The 16,015-nt window shown below is 42.9% G+C and overlaps 2 protein-coding genes across 8 annotated transcripts in view; both read left to right on the forward strand.

Moving 5' to 3' along the window:
* Nucleotides 1-117: 117 nt before the first annotated feature.
* On the forward strand, nt 118-14,159 carry TCTN3 (tectonic family member 3). Of its 2 annotated transcripts, XM_056494263.1 has the most exons (13): nt 118-285; nt 918-1,039; nt 2,579-2,709; nt 3,585-3,693; nt 3,768-3,886; nt 4,945-4,980; nt 5,324-5,398; nt 5,501-5,626; nt 6,787-6,882; nt 7,071-7,168; nt 7,747-7,912; nt 8,613-8,750; nt 12,596-14,159. In XM_056494263.1, exons 1-13 carry the CDS (start codon nt 173-175, stop codon nt 12,821-12,823), a joined length of 1,557 nt encoding a protein of 518 aa, XP_056350238.1. In that variant the 5' UTR covers nt 118-172; the 3' UTR covers nt 12,824-14,159. The 2 variants fall into 2 exon arrangements, with proteins under 2 accessions (XP_056350238.1, XP_056350239.1); XM_056494264.1 differs by lacking the exon at nt 3,585-3,693 and having other exon boundaries at nt 2,579-2,707.
* A 1,099-nt stretch (nt 14,160-15,258) lies between these two features.
* Nucleotides 15,259-16,015, forward strand: part of ALDH18A1 (aldehyde dehydrogenase 18 family member A1) — a 31,499-nt gene continuing 30,742 nt past the window's right edge. For 2 of the 6 annotated variants that reach the window (XM_056494254.1, XM_056494259.1), the window contains exon 1: nt 15,259-15,337. The gene's annotated coding sequence lies outside the window, so the exon portion shown is untranslated. Of the gene's footprint in view, nt 15,406-16,015 lie in introns of all 6 variants that reach the window. The other 4 variants (XM_056494257.1, XM_056494261.1, XM_056494256.1 and 1 more) reach the window with 3 other exon arrangements.

The raw sequence follows: 16,015 nt of genomic DNA on the forward strand, positions 1-16,015 counted from the left end.
GGCCCGGCCCCGCCCCCGGCCCCGCCCCGGCCCCGGCCCCGGCCCCGGCCCGGCCCGGCCCCGCCCCCGGCCCCGCCCCGGCCCCGGCCCCGGCCCCGGCCCCGCCCCCTCGGCGGCGCAGGCGCTGTGGCTCCGCGCGCTCTCCGCGCGCTCTCCGCGCCGGTGCGGGGCCATGTGTGGCTCCGGCGCGGTGCGGCTGCTGCCGCCGCCGCTGCTGCTGCTGCTGTCGCTGTCGGTGCCCGCCCTCAGCCCCGCGGGCGCGTCCCGGCGCTCCGGCGGCAGCAGGTGGGTTGGAGATGGGCTTCTGCCGCTGCTGGCGCCGGGGCGGGCCGAGGCAGGCCAGGAGAGCGGGCCCGGGCCGGGCTCCCGGCGGGAGCTGTGGCTTGGCCGCCTGTGTTTCGCGGTGGTGCTGCCTCGCCCCAGGACCCAGCGCTGGGGCCGGGGACTGGGAAAGGCTTCCCGTGGCTGACGGCGCAGTGGCCGAGGTGAAGCGAGGCTTGGCTACTCCGTGAGGAGGCAGCTGGCCGTGGGAGCTGGGAAGTCTGGGTTTAAGAAAAAGGAATTTTGGAGAGCTATGATGAGACCGTCAAACAAGTACAGACCGCGACATGGTCTCAGCTATTAGAGAGTAAAATTTGTCTTTGCATTGCTCTTGTGATAAGGACCGAGAGGAGCTGTATTATATGGGCATTCATTTTGTTTTTAATCACTTTTTCTTCCAGGGAATGTCAGAGTGATTTCCAATTACACTAACCGAATGTCCACAAAGTTACTATAGTGACAGGAGTGGCTTTCTGTAATTGATTATCAATGCAGATTGTACAGCTCATCTAAACTGATGAAAAGTAATACTGTATTGTGTTTGCGCTATGTAATGTAAAATACGAAATTATGCTGGGCGGGGCTTGTCTTTGCAGGTCTATGAGTCAGGTGTGTGTGGAAAAGTCACTCATTTTCAGAAGTAACACCCCTTATTCTACAGACATCGTTTCTGATCCTGGTGGACGTGATCCACTGTTCTGTGTGCAGTTGGATGACTGTAAGCAATATTTCTTTTCATTTCGTTTTGTTCATAGATTTCCTCTGCTTAGGAAATATCTTTTTGAGCTACAGGTTATAATCGTTGCTAATTATTTTGCTGTTACAGTTTCACAGAGACCATGGTGAATCAGGGTCTGATCACCAAAGACGAAACAAAGCAAAATACTATTGCACTGTTATAGGGGGTAGGGTTTCTGGCTGAGCACAAATAGGTCTTTATCAATTGCTTATGCATCTGAGATACCTTACATAATTTGCTACATGTAGAGCAGCAGATAAATGTTGACATTTGAAGTATCCCACTAGTATAGTTTTCAGAAAGTGTTTTCTTATTGTGTCTTGGGTTCTTTATTATATATGCTTATTTTCATCCTTTCTTCTGTGCTTTTTTTCTTTTTTTCACTGGTAATCATATGTCACGTAGGATATGCCATTAACATTCTTTCCTCTTTCTTCTTTCCACTTTGTACTTCATTTGAGTGATTCAATGTCCAGTTCCTGGCATTCAGTGTGATTGCTGTGGTCTCACATTTGAACACTTAGCATTTTCTCTTTTGAGTTATTTGTCTGGGAGTTGTGATCTACAGTTCCATTTGCTTCTGACCTAAATCTGAGTATTTTAGGTTGGGAGGGACTCAGGGGATTAACAGGTACAACAGCTAGTCAAAACAAGGTTAGTTTATTATTATTATCTTGTCTGCTTTCAGCTCTTTACAGATTTTATCTGAGCTTTTTGCATACAGGGAAGAGCAAAGAAATTATGAGAGAGCTTCATAATATATAGTGTGATGGGGTAGTAGCACTAGAACTTTACTCTTTCCAATTTTCAGTAGGTCTCACAGTAAAGATTAATTTAGATGAGAGTTTAACCACAGCTTAAAGTGCTATCAGTCGAATCTTCTAAGATGCTTTATTTGAATGCATTGAAAAGTTTTTCATATTAGGATGGGTCTATGTGGCATGCCTTTAATAATTTGCCATTTTATAAAAGTGCTTTAGCAATAAGAAATTAATACATTATAACGTGATAACCATACCATTGAATACCACCAGGTCAGGAAGACGTCACTGGAGGATACCAATATAAAATCGGTTTTTTTAGGATGCCTTTTGTCTATTCATACTTACCTTGAGTTTTACCAATCACCAGTTTTACCTAATTACTTTGAATCCATTTAATGTTGCTTTTAGTGAACTCACAAATGGGTAGTGCTTGTAATTAAAATTTCATGTGTGCCTAATTTGGGCATCTCATGGAAATTACAGCACATATTAAGATAGCTATTTAGGAGTCTTATGCTTTTTGGAAAGTCACTTTGTGTATTAATGTTTGTTTTCCATGAACCATACTCATATCATCCTATCTGTAGAGCATATTAGCCCATTAGAAGTGTTACTATGGATTAATTAATACAAGGCACCAGCTAGCTTACAATTACTTATGTTATTCCTTTTAAAAATATTGGCACAGTATTTACTGTTATCTTTTCTAGTAACTTAATATTGATGGAGTTTTTTTTCCCTTTTCAAACCCTAGCAAAGCTGAACTATTTTCAACAGCCACAGGATGTCAAAGAATCTGATTTTGTGGAGTTCTTAGAGAAGTATGGCAGGCACTCTTTCTTAGCACCATCACAAGTTCAGCCATCGTTCTCTGCTTTTTACCGTGTGAGTTGAAAGAAAATACCAATCAGTTTGTACATATGCGTTTACTAAAGCTTTCTGTAATGATGTTTGATGAGAACAGATCAAAAGATTCTTGTTTTGTACCTGGAAGCCATAATATCGTTGGATGGGACCCACAAGGATCATCAAGTAGATCTGCTGGCCCTGCACAGGACACCCGAGCAATCCCACCCTGTGCCTGAGAGTGTTGCCCAAATGCTTCTTGAGCTCTGTCAGCCTTGGGACTGTGACCATTCCCTGAGGAGCTGTTCAGTGCCCAACCACCCTCAGGAGGAAGAACCTTTTTCTGAAATAAGCCTCCCCTGACACAGCTCGAGCAGTTTCCGTGGGTCCTGTCCCTCGTCACAGAGAGCAGAGATCAGTGTCTGCCCCTTGGGAGGAAGCTGCAGAGTGCAATGAGATCTCCCCTCAGTCTCCTCCAGGCTGAACAAGCCAAGTGACTTTAGCCATTCCTTGTATGGCTTCCCCTGGAGAGGCCCTTCACCATGTTTGTAACCCTCTTTTGAGTGCACTTTATGGCTTATATTGTTTCACCCAAAAGTGCCCTCAGGCTCAAGGTGAGGCCATACCAGCATGCAGAGCAGAGCCTTCCCCTAGCAGCTGGAGATGCTGAGCCAGATGCACCCCACAACACAGCTGTCCCCCCTGGTTACCAGAGCACACTGTTGAACTGTTTATCTCTCAGTACTTTCCATTCCTTAGTGTATAAAATGTTTCTGGTCATTTGCCTTGTATTTAAGAGGTTGGACAACCTTTTAGACAAAACTGGGTGTACACAAAGAAGTATAGATTTGTCTCTTGCCCTTGGTCTTAGTATTCTGCCGTAACTTTGTGATTTCTCCAAATTATCTTTTCAGGCTGGTGATCCAATCCTAATCTACTTTGATTCATCATCTGTATTGAGCATGCTTAGACAGCCAGTAAAAATGGGAACCAGTGGACTTTGTGTTGATGGAAATCCTGCTGGTTAGTAAAGGGGGAAGAATATCTTAGGGTGGTTTGCTTCTGTTTTATCTGTTGTCATGTCTTAACTCACCCAGGCTTCCTGGACAGTAAAAGCACAAGCTGTACTCGGATATTTGCCAACTTGAGCAAGAGCTGCATGACTGACCCTGCCCTAGATGCTGCTTCCTACTACTGTAACTTCACTGTGCTAAAGGTGCATTTCATAATGTTCAAAATCTTAATTGTTTGACTTTGCGTTGCCTTCCACTGGGGCCTCATGTAACTGTAAAACTGAAGGTCATCTGGTATGTCTCCCAATTGCTGAAGCCTTCTTGCTGAGAAACTTATTAAAAATGTCATGCATGACCAGTGTTCATCCTTCAATTTAAACTACTTTCCAATAAATTTCCATCATTAGCAATTCTTAATGTATTTAACTGGTACTTCATTGATACTTTATAGTTCTAATGGTTTATCTAAAATTCTCTTGCATTTTAAACAGATGGTTTATGAAAGTATTCCTATCTGTTCTATCAGCTTGATCAACCAAGCAGTACATGTTCTCAGTAAAGAATTAGGCTCTAAAATAATACTGAAGGCCGCTTATTAATATTAGCTCTATTTATATCCATATCAATTTCTCCGCTATTTGTCCTGATAATAAATTCAAAGCAATCAATTTACTGTTCTGGGTTCATCCTACTGGTCTTACTGAATGCTTCTATGAAAATGTCTCCTCTCACCTTGTAGAATTTTTCTGGTTTTCCAAGAGAAAACAACATTGTAAATAGGAGTACTTACTGAGGCTGATGACTCAATTTACCTTTGTATTGGAAATCTAAATCTACTTAACTAGCAGAGAATATTCTATTGATCAGATTTCATTAATCTTTTCAGGACTTTCTTTGTCACTGTTGCCAAAATTCAGTTTTCCTTATCAGGATGCTGAAGTATTTATTTGATTGCAGAAGATGGAGTTTCAGGAATGGATCAGAGATGTAACACTTAAAAATACCTGCATTCTGCAGGACATTAGTAGGGCCAAGCTTAAATTTGTCTTCTGGTATTCTAAAATGCTTTCTGTGGAATGTGTCTCTCATTTATAGATTACAAAATGATAAAAAGTTTTCACATCTGGAATAAGCAAAGTAATTTTGTCAATATAATATTCATGTTCTTTTGTAATGAGTTTATGGCTGTAATCACTTGCAAACACAGCAATTTACTTAGCTTTTTATTGGTATTGTAAAATGGTTTGTTTATTTTCCCCAGGTCCCAATTAATGACACTGTTATGCAGTCAATGAAGGTAAGTCTCTGCTGCCAATGAAAAGAATTTCTGCTTCTGGAGGGAGAATGGGCATGTGCTGTTTCTGAGACAAGATTTTTCTTGCCAAAGTAGGACATTAGAGAAAAAAAGGACATAAGTAAGGGTGTGTTTTTAAATGAATAGGCATAGATAGGAATAAAGTCACAGAGGTAGCTTACTTTCATGGAAAAAGATTGGGGATATGGAGCAGTGTGATGTGCCCCTAGATCACAACTGCAGCAGGGAGGTAAATCTGACTTGCATGGAACAGCAGTGAAAAAGAGTAAACAATGCACTCTCCTTTTTAACAATTACTGACTGTTAGTATGCTTACTGTCTCCAGGTAAATGTCACTGCAGTCTCACCACCTGCAGCTCCCCACATGAAAAACAACACATGCACCAATGTTGTGTCTGAGGTATGTGAATCTTCTTTCCTTTTAGAGCAGCTTAACACAAGTTTAAAGTCATCAATCAACCTATTACCTTGTCTCCTATTATTCTCTAAATTGGACTTTCAGGTGATCTATGAGATAGAATATAGTGGCACAAGTGGGATTCAGAGTGTTTCTGTTCAGTTCAAAGTGAGCAACATCTCCGGGAACTCCAGATCCTCTCTGCAGCAGCATTTCACTGTGCATTTCTGGGTTAGTATCCCTATCCTCCCTGGAATTTTACCAAGTTTGTAATCTGTAGCTTGTGACTCGTTTTTTACAGATGAGACCTGAAAAGGTTAGAGCTGTGTCACTGTGGTATAGTAGTAACAGAACCCTGGGGTGCAAATGGTTGTAGACAGGAGGGGTGGCACTTCTGGTCTCAAGTAAACCATGCTAGAGGAGAAATCCACGCTCGGCATTGCACAAATTTCAAGGATTTGATTATTTTTATATGACTATATTTGCTCATGGTTTGGTTTTAGGTGTTTTTTGTTTGTCTGGGGCTTTTTAGTGATATTTTTTTTGAGGGTGGATTTGTTTGGTTGGTTTGGTTTTGGGCTTTTTGGTGCTTTTTGGGTTTTTTTGTTTGTCTCAGGTTTTTTGGGGGGGTTATTTTGTTTTTTGTTTGTTCTGTTTGGGTTTTTGGGGGATTTTGTGTTGATTTTGGTCTTTGGGGTAGAAGGGAAGAGGATGAATAAGTCAGCAGCATGGCCTTGTGAAGGAAATGGTTGAAGCTAGGGCTGTATCTGATGTGTTTGGCATTTGTGACTGAAGTTAGTAAATTTATTCTAGGTATTTACTTAACTTTGCAGCAGGAAAGAGAGTTACTTTGAAGAGGGTAGAAATCTGGGAAATATTAATGTGTGTTAAGTTCACATAAATCATGTCCCATAGAGACAATATAAAATTTAATAAGTGACAACCTCAGAGGTTGGTAAGTGTGCACTGCAGTCTTGTTGAAGTTATGCCCAGAGGCTTTTGCCAAAAGGCTATTTAGAAGTGGAATGGTCCACTAAGAATTAGGGTTAAGGTAGGGTTTGTTCTGTAGTTCTTCTGTAGAATTGGCTTAACTGATCTGTTCACTTCCTCAGAGACAAATGTTGAGCAATAGCAATTCATTGTATTGAGAGCTTTCTTGGTATTATCCACATTTCAGGATACTGACATTCAGGGGTTTTTTTACCTCCTGGACTGCAAATGAAATTGGCCAATTGGAAACAAATAGTTTAAGTAGTGTATAATAATCAGTCATTCAAAACCAGCTTGCATTTACATTTTTGAGAATGCGAATTTGATCTTTGGAGATGAATGGATGTCATTGGTGCTAATATTTTCCACTTTTTCTAATTCTTCCCTTTGCATTTTCGTAGACCAGGACTCTTTCTCATATGTTGCCTAGAAGTGGAAACCCTGGCTATATCACTGGAGCACCACTGTTGATTGCAAACAGTGGTGCCATGCAACATGTATCCTTATCTGCTATGAGTTTTTGTTTATCACTGGGGTTTTTTTTTTATTTCTGGTACTGCACTGTCTGGACTTTTATAGTGCCCTGACAAGGATAAGGAGGAATATGGGGTGAGTGGATTGTTAAATACAAGATGCGTGTTTATGTTTATACTTTTGTTTGGCTTCTTGATGTGGAATCTGTCAGATGAGTGTATTAAGGAGTGAAAGTGATGGAAGTTGTTCACAGTTCCTGAGACATGTGGTACAATTTGGAAGGAATATGAGAACAGGCTGCAAAATCAGGTAGCAACACACTCTGCAGTCATTCTTTCTGACAGCTGGAAGTTGTGGAGTGACTTGGCATGTTTCTCTGTAGTGTCTCATGTACTGCTGGGAGGCCAAGGTCCTTCTCTGAGGTCACCAGTGGATGTCTACAGATCTTTCATATACTCCTGAGAGAACTTGAATATAGGAAAGATGGTGGGCTCCTAGAATAAGCTGAACATTGTGAAGGTCTTCTGAGACATTTTGAGGCTCTAGTGTGGCAGTATGTCTTGGGCAAGAGTATAGTTGAGTAGTGAATCTTAAAAAGTGGTTGTTTTGATGATTTGGATTGTTCTCTTGACAGGGCAAGTGCAGGACCACTGATGAGATAATACGGCTGAAGAGCTGTCAGTTTTCCTTATCATGCATTACCCTGCTGTATTTTTCTCCTTTCTCATTGCAGAGAGGATGGAAATGGCATCTGTTTAATACCAATACTTGTTGAATTATTTTAAGAGGAGAAGAAATACTTACTGCAAAGAAAGGATGTTGATAGTGGTTTGCAGGTTTTTTGTCTTGGAAATGACTTTTTAAAAGGTGTATTTTCTCATTTCCAGCCTATCCCCAATACTAGAAGGCAGTAACTGTAGTTACATGCAGCAGAAGTTATACAAGGCTTTTTGGGGGATGAACAGAACAGAAAACTTTGCTATAACTGGCAGTGCTCATTCAACCCAGGCAGAAGAGTGGATGACCATTCTGATTCAGAACTGCAGTGTGCAGGTAATATGAATGCAAAAAGACCATCTGTAAATATTCTTCCTTTCATATCTTTGTATTGCCTTGGCGAGGTGGGTGTATCTGGACTATTTTTGTATAATGATCCTATCACTCTCAGGGGTCTTAATATGTGTAAGCTGTCATTATGGTTCATATTATTAGAGTACTTAACAAAAAAAAAGCCTCAAAAAACCCCAATAAACCCTGATATTTCCTATCTCTTTAATCCTGTTTTTGCTATTTAAATGGGCAAAAAGAGTAAAATACTGAATCCAGTGTTATATAGTTTTCTCACAGCCTTTTGGAACTAATAGTAGCTGTTTGCTTCCTATTAATTATTATTATAATCCTTTCTGCTTTTCCAGAACAGGGAGTATTTTTGTAGGATATTTATATCCTGTTATATTACATAATAAAGTTAAAGTTTGTGAGCCAATTGTATTGTAATAATTGTTAATCTTTGGGGGAATGGCTAAGTGGAATGTGAAATCCAAGTGGTAAAGCTGAGACAAATTCTAATTGGAACTGAGATGGCAATGAGATGGATGTAGCTCCAGAATGGATGGTTGATCTGACCAGTGCTGAAGTGATTGATTCAGGTTCTGTGACCTGTATTATCCAAAGTATTACACTTTGACCATAATGGTCCTTTATCACTTTTAGAATACTATATTAAGTTGATTGGGGTATATTTTATTTTCAGGCTTTGAATTGCACTTCCTGTTGTATGGTTCCTTTGACCCTGGAGATACAGATACTGTGGACTAAAGTGGGCCTCCTGTCCAACCCACAAGCTCAAATACTGGGTGCACGGCACTTTTACCAGTGTCACCCCCTCAAGGTATGGAATTAAAAACCCTCCCTCACACACAGAGATAATTAAAGGGGGTTTACAGATTATTTAAGAATGAAGGAATCAAATGGTCTTGAAACTAAGTTGAGATGTACTGAATTTTAGCAGTTGTCTGTCTGCAATGGTAGCCTTTTATAGAGGAAGCTTGTTCTGTGGTCTTTTCAGTACTGTCCTCACTCAGTGGCATAACTGGAAAAGGTACCTTCTTTCAACTCTAAACCATTTTGTGCCACTTAAGGACTCAATCTTTAAACTTTCAGTTATGGTTGTATAAAGTTGTAGTTACAAACATGCAGTAACTCCATGTTTATTTAGCTGTCTCTTGAAACTTTGTGTCTTGATTTGAAAGACAGGTGTTTGCCAAGAAAGTCAGGAGCCCCTCCCTGAGATGGAGAGTGCAAAACCCTCCTCTCTGCAAATTATTATAATTTTGGAATCAGGGGCTTTTAGGTAGAGATATGGGGATAGGAATACCAGTTCTTTACTGATATATAGGCAAACAAATCAACGCCAGCTAGGAAGTGAGCCCCAAAGAGAACAGGAGCGCAGAGCAGTTCTTTCGGTTGTGGCGCCTTTCCCTTGGCGCAGTTCCGGCGCTCCCGGGGAGGTGCGCTGATCCCGCGTGCTGCAGGGGCGCGGTGGAGATGGAGCTGGAGCTGGGAGGGTGTCCGGGAAGGGGGTTGCGGGGTCCCCCAGCCGAGGAAAGCAGCTCCCGGCGTCGGTGTGGCTGAGCGGGGCTTTTCCAGCCACCCTTCTCCTCCGAGCCAAGCGAGCGAGAGAGCACAGCTACCCCACCTCCTTTACCTGCCACCCCCCATCCGTGCTAGGGTGTAGCCAACAAGTTCTTAGCATCACAATGGGAAAAATTCCACAGAGAGAAAAGGAAAAAAAGAACCAACCCCCAACACCTTGATACGGAATTTGAGTTGAGTAATATTTCACAGACTCCACAGAATGCTGACCATCTGTGCAAGAAGATATTTCTATTCCTCTGTAGCTTCTGAAATCACCAACAGGTAGCTGAGGAAGTGACTAATGCTGATAGCAGCATATTTGGAGAACTGGGGAGGAAAGGCTGTGAGGAGAAAGAGGGTATTCAAGGCCAGATTGGACAGAGTTCTGAACAGCCTAGTCTAGTTGAAGGCATCCTTTCTCATCGCAGAAGGCTTGAACTAGGTGACCTTTAAAGGTCCCTTCCAGCCCAGACCATTCTGTGTTTCTGTGACACCAGCAGGAATGTGTCAGTTAACAAGTCCACAGAGAACAATGAGCAGTCTTTTTCAGGCATGTACTAGTGGATCCCATTGTGTGGTTTTTTGTTTGGGTTTTTGTTTGTTTGTTTTTTATATCACATAGTATTTTAGGCAGCAGATATATTTCAAGGCTTACACTTCTCTGTAAGGGCTTTAGGGGGAGCAGCTGACACCCACCCGGGCATCTTAATGGCTGTGAGCTAGGACATGGAAAGTGTCTGATCTGTTAACACTGTTTGAACTTCAGACTCAGTTCTAAATGAGATTTTACACACTTGTTTAAATGCATCTCATGGTACCTCTTTGTTCTCCCTTCTTGCAAAATACATGAAGAAAAGAGGATACGAAGATGTTAACCATATGAAACTCATATTGCCCTAAGGCAAACTGATATCCTCACCCCATGAAAATATTTTTAAAATCACCTATTACATGGCTTCATTAAAAAAATTTCTGTCTGAGAAAGAAGACTTGCATTCCTAGTAAAAGTAAAAATTCCTAGTGCAGGGTGCCAATCTCCCAGGATTAGCTTATCAAGAAGAATGAGATTTGCTTGAGCAACTGATGCTAATTACTTTAGAGCTTTGAGGTATATTGCAAAGCTAATTTTAAGAAAGCAAGTTCCTGGCAGCAAGAAAACCCCATGCCATTAAAATCAGTACTGACTTCATCAGTGACAATCCACAAATTAGCGTTGTTAGTAAAGACATTTTAGCAAAGGACCTACTTCCTCCATAGCCAGCAGTTATGAATTGCAGTTATTTGTAAGTATACTAGGCTGCACATTACTTCAAATGATGTCACTTCCCAGCTTTAGCCTACAGATTCTCTATCTGAGAACTATCCTGTAGTTCCTTTCATTATTCTTTAGAGAAACCTTTTTTTATTTAGTCAACACTGCATCACTGGAAAGTTGCCTAAGTAACTGACCAGAAAACAGAGAACCCAGGGAACCCATCCACAATATCTAATCACATTTATACTTGGACTTTATGTAAATACAGGACATTGTAAAATGATGTAATGCTCTACAAAAGCATGCTGGAAATTTCTGATGGTTGCCTTCTCCCAGCTGTTTAAGAGGGGTTGTGTATGGGTTTTTTCCCCTGCACTAATCTCTCTGATTTTAAGGCAGCTTTTGAAGATCCAGACACTTAAATCAATCATCTTGAGGCTTCATGTTGACTAGAGTGACTTGGTCTATTGTGTGTTTACTCATTGATAGGAAAACTTACAACAATCAGAAGTGTTGGGGAAATTGTCTTTGTAACTGCTCAGCAGTGGTGAGTTGTGATGAAGGACTGATCTGGCATGGAGGGCAGGAAGGGGTTAAACTGGCTGGAAGCAGGAATATTGGGACACCTTGCAAGTGAGTGAAGTTTCCAGGTGATGAGAGAAGAAATAGCCTCAGCATTGTTTTGTAGCCATTCTGAAATGGGAGCTGCTCAGGGGCCACCTTTGGGCAGCAGAGCAGGCCTGGGGGATGGATCCACAGCTGGCCCCATGATGCTCTCAGGACTGGTACTGCAGGTGCAAAGGTGCACAAGGAATCTGCTCATGATGCCTCTTTGCAGACTCTGTGTAGAACCAGGACTGTACCCAATGCATTATTCATTTTATTTTTCATTTTTTATTTAAGCACAGAAGTATTTTTAAATTCACCTTGAGGAATACCACAGAAATTCCCCAGTAGGAGTCGCAGTATTTTTGTCTTAAGAGTCATAAACTCTATCTTGCAAATTTTTTTAATGCTTTCTACAGAATTTTGCTCTAAAAGCAATCTTTGAAATTCGTCTCAGGGAAGTGAACGAGGTGGTAAATTCACAGGTTGGCTTCAACCAGTGCAAGCACAGAAGGCATGCTGCCAGTAAACACGCTCTCAATGTTAGCATTCAGAGCTGGGAAGTGGGGCAGGGAGCAGAGTTGCTCTTTTGGCAGCAGCATGGTCTTTAATCAGCCCAAGGTAGCCATGAAACTCCATATAGCTCAAAGAGCTAGTGTATTAGTTTTCTTGCAGCGTTCTGTTAAAACAGAAAAGAACTGAGGCTTTAGAGGTTCAATTCCCTGTTTGATCCTTACTGATGTCTTTTTCCTGAAACAGCATCCTAAAATGTGAGCAATAAATTTATTATTGTATTGTGTCCCTGCTTTAATTCATTGACATTTATTGATAGGATTGCATCTTGTGGCAGTTCTTCCTGGTAGCAAGCACTTGTTCAAAGAGCTAGGTGATCTTTTATAAAAATAAAGCTAGCTTGCACCTGTTCGTATTACTAACTAGCTGGTATGTCTTTCCTTTGAGTAGAAGGCTTACTGTAGCAAAACTAGAGTCACTGCTGCCAGTTTGGGTATCTGTAGCATATGATGCACAGTAGCAACTGGTCTTTACTACATCCTCAACCTACCTGATAAGTATCAGTTTTGGGAAAGAGAGTTTACTCCTCTGAAGACTTAGGACTCCTGCTGTCCCAAAGACATCATCCTTGCCAGTCATCTACAATAAGTCCCCATTAGAAAATTGAGGAGGGGTATGTCTTTTGTATTAAGACTGCTAAACTCTCTTTGTTTCCCTTGTTGCAGTTTCTAAACATGAGCACGGTACCTGTGACAAGTGTTGTTACCTTCACTGACATGACAGATTGGCCAGAACCTCCACGCGGCCAGCCCCAAATGGACTGGAAACTCCCATTTGACATCTTTTTCCCATTCAAGATGGCCCTGAATGTAGAAAGAAGTTACAGAGGTGATCTGGCTGGGTATTTATTGTTGATTCTAATAATATCTAGTATTTTCTGCTTTGGAAAATAGATGGAGCCTGCATTTAAAGTTTGGTGAGTGAATTGATACATTCAGGATACGATCCCGATGATGGACTTTTGTCATCAAGTTTTTATACCATGTCTGTGATATCTACATGCCTGCTGTTCGTGGATCAAGCCATGTGAACAGCTTGTCCTCTCATGTCCCTGCTCTCTGTATGTGAACCACCTGTGAATGTCACTGCAGTATTGAGAAATGTAGAGATCCAGGGACATTGCATTCATGAAGGACAAGGAAGAGAAGGTTAAAATGATTAGTCCATGTCCCCAGAAACCAAGAATGCTCTGTAAACCAAGAAGTATGGAGAGAGAAGCAAAGTTCAATTAAAGCATTTTGGAGCTGCTTTCGATTAGTTCCCTGTTCGAGAAGCACTTGATTTTTCTCTATGGATCTAACAAAACATTTAAGATACAGGAGCTCTCCCAGGTGGCCTGAATTCTTATTTTATGGGTAGACATGTGTGCCAGTCACCCCTAACCTGTCCTTGTAAGTTGACAACAACCACACCTCTGCTTTTTCCTGTCTTTTTAAATGCAGATATTCAGTTGAAATTTTCATGGTTTAATCACTGCTCGCATTAGCAAGTGTTGCACAGAGCAAAGTAATTGTGAATGCCACGTAGTCTGAAATACAGTTGAATTTTAGCGGTTTGTCAAAACATCTTCCATCCTGATCTTTTTTTTTTTTTTCCCCCTGGAAAAATGGGCCTGAATAGAATTTTTCCTAGATAAGAAACATCCACTTGCTCCAGATAGGAACTGAACTGAAAATGATAGCCACTAAAATTCTAGTAGCACATTAGAGACACTTGTGAATAGTTCTGAAGCTAAAGCATTGAATATTTTAGGAAAATTTTTAGGTGTATTATGAGACTGAAGCTTGCTGTAATACCTTGCCTCTGGCTCAGTCTCTGGGACCAGGAAATAAGTTTATTGTTTTTGAATTTAAAGGTGGTGGTCTGATTTTCTGGTCTGCCCTCTACCATCACTCAGGAAATCTGCTCAATTGTTCCAGGAAGCTAGATGGATGGTTGGATGAAAGTGTACTGTTTAGCAAAAGATTTTATTATTTATCTTCTTCAGATGATGGAAAATATGTCCCATTTGATGCTAGGTACTCCAGTGAAATCAATAGGGCTAAAAATATCAGCCTACTTTTAATAAAATTTATTGGTTGCTTTTATACCTATACTGCACATTACAACTCTGTTGCCCTTCCTCATTGCAAACCTAAAAAAGAATGTAAAAATAAACTGAAAATTTTGTAATTAGTCAGGATCTCAAAGGAGGTAACACAAATAAAACAAAACTACACCTATCTAAAAGCTTCTGGGTTAATGTCACATTATCTTTGTGATTGTTTGCATGGTTTATTAGCTGGGAACGAATTCTGTGCAGGTGTCTGCAGCTTCCATTGATTGGTGTTCTGTGGCAGCCCAACCAAGCTGGTGAGAACATTCAGAACCTTGTGCATTCCAGTACTACAGAGGACTGTGCTGTTACACAGTTCAGCAGCAGCCTCTGATTTTTAGATAGATGTGGCTCCTCAGCTCTGTCTGTAATATGTTTGAAAAGCTTTTCTCAGAATATGTCTGTAGTGTATCCCATATCTTCTCATTTCCCTAATTTGTGGAATCCAGGAAGTTAATTTAGAGGTGACAGTAACTGAATTACAAAGGGTTAGCTGGAGAAACTTCCCAAATGTCACATGTCAACGCTAAATGTTTTGGGATAGGGCTTGAATGAAAAGGATCTGGCATCCTTGTTTTCTATGTTATTGAGGTAATTCACTTAGGTATAACCACAGAGATACTATTTACTCTTTGGGCTGCAGATGTGAAGTTCTGTAAGAATGTATCACCTTATATTGTAATCATCTGCCATATAACCTCCAACATGTCCTATTTTCTAGGTCATATTTGGCTCCATTCACATTTTGTCATAGCAAGAAATAGAGCTGGAAAGAGCCTTGTCAGTAACCTTGTCCAGCCTGAATTAAGGCATATTCTAATTCTAGACGTGTGACAGCAGTGCTTGTGGCTTTAGAATCTGCAGTTTCTTAGGACAGTGCATTTTTGTGTCTGCTTTGTCGAGTTTCCCCCCCTGCGTCATCTGAAATAGTCCGTGTTGCAGTTTGCTATCGGGCAACGTTATGGCAAGTGTTACACACGAGGCGCACTCATATGTCAGATGTACAGGAATGGAGTGTTTGTACTCCATGTCAAAGGGCAGAGACAAAACTCTAATTCGTCTGCTGCCAGCATTCTAGCTGGAGCCATTTTTCCAACATCTCCCATTCTTAGGCAGTAGGTCTATTTTTACACTCTCCGAGTGAAGACGATCTTTAATAGATAATTTTTAAAGTCCGTACCAAACATAACGCTGGGTTCTTTGAAATACGTCTTTGTAGATTTCAAAGCAAGAGCAATTGTAGAGGGCGGGGCGGGGCCGGAAGTGACGTGATGCGGCGGTGACTGAGGCAGCGAGAGCGGGAGCCGGGCAGGTGAGCGGGGCCGCGCCGGGTGGAGCCGGGCCGGCCAGGGCAGCTCCGAGCCGACCCGGGCCGGGCAGGTGAGCGGGGCCGCGCCGGGTGGAGCCGGGCCGGCCAGGGCAGCTCCGAGCCGACCCGGGCCGGGCAGGTGAGCGGGGCCGCGCCGGGTGGAGCCGGGCCGGCCAGGGCAGCTCCGAGCCGACCCGGGCCGGGCAGGTGAGCGGGGCCGCGCCGGGTGGAGCCGGGCCGGGCCGGGCAGGACAGCTCCGAGCCGGGCCGGGCAGGTGAGCGGGGCCGCGCCGGGTGGAGCCGGGCCGGGCCGGGCAGGGCAGGTGAGCGGGGCCGCGCCGAGCCAGGCAGGGCAGCGCAGAGCCGAGCAGGCCACAGCAGCCTCGCCCGTGCCCGGAGCCGCACAGGTGGGCTGTGCTGCGGGCGCGGGGTTGCGGCTCGGCCCGGCCGGGCGGAGCTGGCGTGGACAGCGCGGCGGTCCCTTCGCGGAGGGGCGGTCCCGGGCTGCCTTGTGCCGCTGTCCGTCGGTGCTGCCGGTTCCCCTTCCGCGTGGAGAGCCGGGAGCGGCTGCTGTGCTCTTGTGATGGAAGGCTGAAGGCTCTGAAGGGAGGGGAGAAGTGGGCCCAGCCTTACAATTTACGGGGTGCACCCGCACGCCGGTGTCTCGGGCCCTGCACACTT

The sequence above is a fragment of the Oenanthe melanoleuca genome, chromosome 6, assembly GCF_029582105.1.
Source record: "Oenanthe melanoleuca isolate GR-GAL-2019-014 chromosome 6, OMel1.0, whole genome shotgun sequence".
NCBI classification, from domain to species: Eukaryota; Metazoa; Chordata; class Aves; order Passeriformes; family Muscicapidae; genus Oenanthe; species Oenanthe melanoleuca.